Source organism: Fulmarus glacialis, unplaced genomic scaffold (genome assembly GCF_000690835.1).
Source record: "Fulmarus glacialis isolate BGI_N327 unplaced genomic scaffold, ASM69083v1 scaffold40878, whole genome shotgun sequence".
Taxonomy (NCBI): Eukaryota; Metazoa; Chordata; class Aves; order Procellariiformes; family Procellariidae; genus Fulmarus; species Fulmarus glacialis.
Window position 1 is genome coordinate 1 of NW_009227124.1, and position 7,378 is coordinate 7,378.

The window sequence follows — 7,378 nt, forward strand, 5'->3', positions numbered from 1 at the left end:
AGGACTGGCCACGGACGTGCAAACGGTGTAAGTGAGACTCCTGCCCGCCCGTGCGTTCCCATACAGAGCCTGTAAGAGGCATATTTACACTAAATACTAAGTGGCAGCTTATGCTGAGCATAAATGTCTTTGTTTATTCGTGGGGGAGGGTATAATAGCTGGGTGCCAGCACTCCTTTTCTTGGTCTCCCTTCAGTGGGATTTTTTAAATAAAACTGCACGTAATTTAAGATCACGTCACTACTAAAACTTGGTAACTTCAGGTATAAAAAGAGCTGCACCTGGAATACCTACCTGCCTCAGGCATGCATCAGGAGCTGGTGTCTGTCAGCGTGCAGTAGAACAGTTCAGGCCTGGGTAAAGGTGAAAGAAAAAAGAACCTGCTTCTGCTTTAATGCTGATTCTCATCTCTTGCAGTGCCCAGAGACTGAAGTTCAGGCTGAATCTCTATGAGCTGAAGGAAGGCAGGCAGATCAAACCTCAGACTTTTATGAGCATGGTTTCCAATCTGCTCTACGAGAGACGGTAACTATCAAACAACAGAGTCACTGTTTACGTGTCAGTGAAGGCTGTGGTTGTTGGAGCTGATCCAATTCTAGAGAGGTGGGAGGCTGAGGAGGGCTCCTGTAAAGACTACTTGTGGTATGGCAAAAGGAGACTTGAATCTTGTGACATCTTCAACCTCCTTGCAAAAGAATACTGAGTATTGTTAAAATAATCCTGTAGTAGTACAAGTTTGTTCTGTTTGCCATGCTAAAACTATTGCAGGGTGCTTCTAAGTTGACCTGAAAGGTCCCCACCAGAAAACATCTGTGGGATGTTTTCCTTGTACAGATATTTATGTGGGATGTGGAACTGTGTCAGGGTGGTTGCACTGCTCTATGCCATGTTGTTCTTCACAGGTTTGGACCTTACTACACAGAACCAGTCATTGCTGGGCTGGACCCCATAACACACGAACCTTTCATCTGCTCTCTAGACCTGATCGGCTGCCCGATGATAACCGATGACTTTGTAGTCAGCGGCACCTGCTCCGAGCAGATGTACGGCATGTGCGAGTCCCTCTGGGAGCCCGACATGGTGAGTGAGGTGGCCAGGCTTAGCTCCGATTCTTGGATTCAGCCTCCTGCTGTTAACTGGAGAACCGGAGATACGCGGGTTGGATGGAAAGCTCTGTCCTTTGGTATTTCCCGAAGGTGCTCCGGAGAACAAAGAGGCTGTAGCTTGCGGGAAAGATCTTGCAGCATCTTGGATGATACTTTGGGTTTTGAACAAAAAACTGATGACTCAACATTCAATTTTTACACCAACTAAAAGAGCTTCTGTTCCTCAGGAACCCGATCACCTCTTCGAAACGATCTCGCAGGCCATGTTGAATGCGGTGGACAGAGATGCCATATCTGGAATGGGTGTGGTAGTACACATAATGTAAGTGCCGCTCTCTTCCCCTACAGAACAGAGGTAGAATTTAACAAGCTGTGTGTTAAAGTTAGTTAAGGAATTGGCTTCCAGGGTGGCCCTAATCCTGCTCCCTTCTAGCAGCACCCGTAGTAACGTTTTGTCCATTTTAAGTGTTTTATTTCTCACGGCTGCTCTCTATTGTAGTTCGTGACTGTTGCTAGAACAGCAGGAGCCATGGGAAATTAATCCTAGAGTTAGACTCTGCTGTATAGGGATTCCCTAGCTGCATTCCCTGTATTTAGCAGTGTGACTTCTCACATATGGGTAGCACTGGCCAGGAGGATGCTTTTTGCCACAGCTGGGTGCGACGTTAACTTTCAGACTCTGCAATCAGACTGACTTCTGAAGCAGCTTCTTTTGCTCGTGGTGCTGTGTCCCTGCAGCATCCCAGGCGCTGCTGCTTACTGCACCCATGGGAGCTCCTGTGGGGTGAAGTGGCAGGAGGATGGGGTTTACTCAGTCGTAACGGCCACCTTCAAGTTCAGATGATCCTGCCTGCGCTAGCAAACAAACTACCTATGCACACTGCAACTTCCTAATGAAGGGACAATCTGTATGTAGGTATTAAACGTGGATTTACTAGTAGTCTTCTCTCTTTTCCCCTCTAGTGAAAAAGACAAGATCACCACCAGGACCCTGAAAGCTCGCATGGACTAGCCCAGCACATCTGCTCATGTGTTTCACATCCCAGTCTGCTTGGAACTTTTTTAAATAAAACTCTCTGCTGTAATGAACTTTCCTTTTCTTAAGTCTGAACACTAGGATTAAGTTCTCATCTCTAAAGCTACCAGAAGGAGCCTGGGTTTTGCACGGCAGCAGAGCTTACCTTTCTCTGAGCCACCTGTACTAATCTCCCTCAGTACACCCACATGTGAGAGTGACTGAGCTTCAGCTGCCCCTTAGGGAGTCAGCAGCATCTCCTTCAGACAGTATGGCAGTATTAGCTTTTCCTGTCAATTCTAATTTGTTTTCATATCCAGGACTTGGTAAAATCAGTTCTTACTTAAAAACCCCATTTTACAGACACGTATAAAAAGACTTTTCCAGTTGTCGTTAATCTAGGACTTAAAACGATCACATACCTCATGGAGTAACAGTTGATCATTAGAGGACTTTAAAGAGGACAGCAGTAAGGAACAGATGTACACAAAGTTTTAATTTTATTTTTCTCTGGTTGGAGACTCATCTTGTAACATGCATGCATTTCAAAACAGTAACAGTGTCTCAAACTGCTCCTAGCAAACAGACAAGCACAGAGGACTTAAAATTCCTATTTAAAAAACAGCAGTGAAAAAACCTAGAATGCTTTTTTTTTTTAAAGTTTTAGATTAAACGTAATTTATTCACATTTTTTCAGTTGCACTGATTAGCCCTGCCCACCCTTGTGACCTGTGTGTAATACACTCACTTGACACCACTCAATCCAGCTGCATTTAGCATTGTGCAGCTAAACAAAGAGCAGCACAACATCTGAGTGGTAAAAACGGAAACCACTAAAAGTGATGGATGACTAGCAGTTGGTCCCCCGAACTTTGCCATCGCTATTACACAAGAATTCATTTCAAAGAGCAAGGAAAATCAGTAGTGGCTAATACGGATACTGGAGAATGGCTCTGCAGAAGTAGGGGAAGTTGACAGGCAAACCTGAAACGGGGCATTAAGACACAGACGGGGAGAGGATAGCAGTTTTGTTTTTGGAGCTATTGTAAGGACGATCTGTCTCAGATCGGTTACGCAGTGTTGCAAACCAAGTTTAGGACACACACACTGACTTCTGAAAGGTTTGTACCACTTCGAGGTTAAACACTTTGACCTCTGTGCAGCTTGAAGGGAGGCATCTATAAAGACTGCATAGTAGTCACAGGACTGGGAGGCATCCGTCTGTCGAGGCTAAGACACAACCCCTACCAAACGGCCCGAAACTACAATACAACCTTGCTTTGTGCCTTTCTCGGGCTAAGAGGCAAGTCCCCACTGAAGGTAGCTGTGGCAGCGCTCTGAGGCGGAAAGCAGGAGTTTCCTCCCAGAAAAGGAAAGACGACTCGAGTGTTCTAGGGTTCTCGCTGATTATGACAATCCAATTCAAAACTAGGATTCTCGGATGTGGGAGTACAGCCTCATTTATGCAGGAAATCTGGAGTCACCTACTACCCCAGAAGTTCTCCCTGTGATGAATTTCACGATTGCGGCTTTTATAATTAAAACCAGGTCAGTCAGCGGCGTGTATGAGACCAGAGGGAAGGATCCCACCACTCCTTGCTGTGAGCAATGAACTCCTGCTAACGTTCTTCTTACGTATAGCAAATACCAGGCCCTCTTCCTAGTGCTGACACCAAAGCTGACACAAAGGGCGGGTGCTGCCTGATACCTCCAGAACATGTGGGTCCTATTAAAGGGTGACCCAACATGTTCTCGAGTGTTTTTTATTGCACTATTGGGGCAGAACAGCACCCAAACTGTGACTCCACACTCTGCCTTCCCTCTCCCACTCTTATTTGCGCTGTAGGAGCTATCTCAACGGGGAGGATGTAAGTTCTAGGTTCAAAGCAGTTTTTAGTTCTTAAATTTTGACAGATTAGGCCCGTGTTCAGAAAGAGACACGCCCTCGGTACGGACAGGAATACGGATCCTGCAACTCGCTTCTCACACAAACTCACCCTGCCTTCGGGCACTGGAGACACTGCACACTAATTTTTTTTTCTTTCTGAAACTCCAGTTGATCACAGAATTGCACTGCGATTTCTTGAAAAATCCTGCACACTGACCAGGGTCCAAATGATCTGTCTACCTACTGCAACTCTTTCAGCCGAGGATGGTTTTCAGTCAAACGCACTTCAGTGTAAAGTGTTCCACAGGGTACATGCTACAGACAGAAATATCTACATTCAGCAAACTAGAACTAAATTCACACCAGAAACAGACAACAAACTAGCACAAGCAGCTGTAAAACCAGAATTGAAAGGGCTGGGTTCTCCTTTTAAATACTTGAGTTAAAAAAGTGACCTAAAACAAGATTAAAAAAAAACAAAACAAAAACAACAAAAACAAAAGAAAAAGTCCCTTTTAAAAACAAATCAAATATTTGCAGCTTCACTTCTTATTCTAGTAATAAAAATACTGTCTAGAAACAAAAATTAGCATTTTTAACATAATGCTACCTCTCAAAATGTAAACAATATACAAAATGCTTATGTTAAACAAAGTTACATACCTGGGTAATACATCATTAAGTGAGAAAATTGCATTTAATTACTTTAATACACACAGTATGGCAACTTGACAGAAGTGGCAGAATTGGGGAAGTGCTAAAGTGAATAGAGCTTATGGGGCTTTTCGTATCACTTGAGCCAGAGACAGCCAATTCAATTCTAGCAGGAGTTTCTTTGGAGTGGACTAAGAAAATACAGTTAACTGCTCTTAAGCCCTTAGGATCACGCCTTCTGTAAAGATTGTTGCAGGAACTAACCGCATTTTGATTTCATTCCTGTTTATGAAATTCAGTGAATGAGACTGTTGCTCCTAGCTATGCAAGCTTCATTCTTCTACTTTCTTTGGGTTGTTTGTTTTGTGGTGTCTCAGTGCAGGATGTCTGCAGTTCACTAATTTCCTTCTCTCTTCCTCCCCCCTTTTTCTCTTCTTTTTTTAATACACAATTTAAAGATAAACAGTTTAAAAGGTACAAGCTAGTTTCCCAAAAGGAGAACGGCAAACTTACCAGGCCAAAGTTGCAGATTCAATGCAGATTTTTAAAACTGTCAAGAATAAAAAGTGATTGGTATTTAATTTCTAATTGATAGTAAACTTAAGTGCTTATTGTTTAAGAGAAAAGCAACCAATATAATGCCCACGAAACTAAGCTGATGATATGCTCTAAGTCCTCCCTTTTTTAAAGTATTCTCATAGCTGCATTTGTTTTGTGGCTTTTCCAGCTACACACCTTAAGACATGAGACTCTCTGGTCTCCCAGACAATAGTGTGTTAGCCCCCACATCACACAGAATAGGGACTGGAGTACTGTGGCAGAAGAAATTTGACCCATGTCAAAGGGAATGACCCATGAATGAATAAAAAGATTCATATCCCATTATGACCCCCAATATTACTTTTTGATTTCTTAAAGACTCTATTTACAGTGCACTCTTATGGGCTGAAACTTAAGCCCCCTTTTGTCCCCTTCAAAGTTGAGACCTGTGGGATTCACATCACGAATGTGGGTATGAACATAAAAAAACCCAAGCCCACATTCAGAATCCAGACCAGAGCTAGCATTAGTCTAGGGAAATTACCAGGATGTGATGAGCACCAGTTATCTCTCAAAAGGACCAAATTCCACACAGCAAACTGTAGCACGCGTTACAGCACAGGACAGACATTCGAAACAGCTTATTCCCGAAACAAAGGCATATGTGAAAACAGTTTCAAGGCAGATAAGCAACATGTTTCAACTGCAAGAGGTTTGTTCAAAACACTAAGTCCTGCTTAAACAGAAAAAGAAAATTAAAAAAAGAACCAAAAGATCTGTAACTGTTGTGCAGCAGAGCTAACAAAACCCAAAGCAAGTCTGACAAGCTTGGCCGTGAAAAATATTACAAGCGTTCTGGAGACAAAACAGGACGTTATTCAGTCACGCAAATCAGTTCCAATTCCTTAGGGGGGGAAATAATCTGGCGCAAGTGTTCAAACATTTCCACTCCTTGACTGTTGCTCTAGAGGGGTATGGAGCAGAGAAGAGTAAAAACAATCACAGCTCAAGTCCTGCGTCCTCTTGAGCAGTGGAACTTGCTCCACAGTCACAGCTCCCAGCACTCCCCTCTGGTAGCGAGTCCAATTCCTTCGTGTGCAAGTCACATTGCCATTTAAAAAATAAACCAACTAACCAAAGAACCTCTGTCAGGAAACAAATTCAAGTACCTGTTGCAGATCGGGCAAGTAAGGAAGACTGAACATTAGCTAGATTAACACTGGCAAAACTGCGATGTGAAGCTGTAATCTAAGAGACATGGCAATTCCTGACTGAGGTGCGATAGGGAAATGTTCCAGATAGTCAAATACTATCCCAAATCTACAGGTGCAAAATGCCTTTTTTTTTTTTCTTTTATGAAATCTTCATAGCTGGCCAATTTAAAGCACAATGGGTCCGAGCACATTATTATCTGAGGTTGTTCAATGCCTCTACTACTTCTCACACTTTTTTTTTTAGGTTCTAGGAGTTACACCTTTTTAAGCGATCATCTTTGGTAGATGTTCATTTCCCTCGTCTTTCTTGTAAATCAAGTGCAGTTACAAAAAAAGTTTTTGTTACTTAAATTAACCAAAAAATATAAAGTGTCCCAGTCTGAATTTACCTAAAGTTCAGCGACTCCTCCTTATCAGAGTAATATTTTCCGTCCTTGAAATGGTGAGCTATTTTCCTTCCAATTCCTACCAAGAGGGAAATAAAAGGGCTTGTATGTCTTTCTGGTAAAGACAGTCCAATAAAAAAAAAAAAGTAGTCGTTTGTGGAATCAGGCACTGCTTCACTCCCACTGAACGTGATCTAGAGCGACCCCTTTTATACAGTGCCACATATCATATCCCTATGGGATTCTCTTGATCAGAGAGGAGAAAATGTCATTAGAAAGAGCAGTGCTGAAACAATGCACTTTTCTTGTTTTAAAAAGCCCTCAAATCTATGTCTGGGCACTTCTGTAACATAAAAACCCACTTTTCCACCTGGGTCAAGTGGACTGTTGGAGGGTGCACCTAGAATTAGTTTTCTCTTAAGTCACACAGTGCCACACACTCACTCTTGCGCGCGCACACACACACACACGCACACCCCACATGCTGCTACAGTGTCTGTTTTAGTGTCACAGGCTGCATTCTCTGTTTGGAAGTAGCCCCTCTTCTCTTCATTTCTCGCTGAAGGCTGAAGACAA

The 7,378-nt window shown here is 43.0% G+C and overlaps 1 protein-coding gene across 1 annotated transcript; it reads left to right on the plus strand.

Moving 5' to 3' along the window:
• The first annotated feature begins 6 nt into the window (after positions 1-6).
• PSMB3 (proteasome (prosome, macropain) subunit, beta type, 3) lies at positions 7-2,194 on the plus strand. The gene is made up of 5 exons (XM_009583051.1): positions 7-27; positions 417-524; positions 902-1,079; positions 1,333-1,427; positions 2,069-2,194. Exons 2-5 carry the CDS (start codon positions 490-492, stop codon positions 2,115-2,117), a joined length of 357 nt encoding a protein of 118 aa, XP_009581346.1. The 5' UTR covers positions 7-27; positions 417-489; the 3' UTR covers positions 2,118-2,194.
• Positions 2,195-7,378: the final 5,184 nt, after the last annotated feature.

Bases quoted from the DNA above. Each gene is read 5' to 3' on its own strand.
- PSMB3 (XM_009583051.1), top strand. From the start codon at position 490: ATGAGCATGGTTTCCAATCTGCTCTACGAGAGACG. The intron at 525-901 runs GTAACTATCAAA...TGTTCTTCACAG, and splicing joins AATCTGCTCTACGAGAGACG to GTTTGGACCTTACTACACAG. The intron at 1,428-2,068 runs GTAAGTGCCGCT...TTTCCCCTCTAG, and splicing joins GGTGTGGTAGTACACATAAT to TGAAAAAGACAAGATCACCA.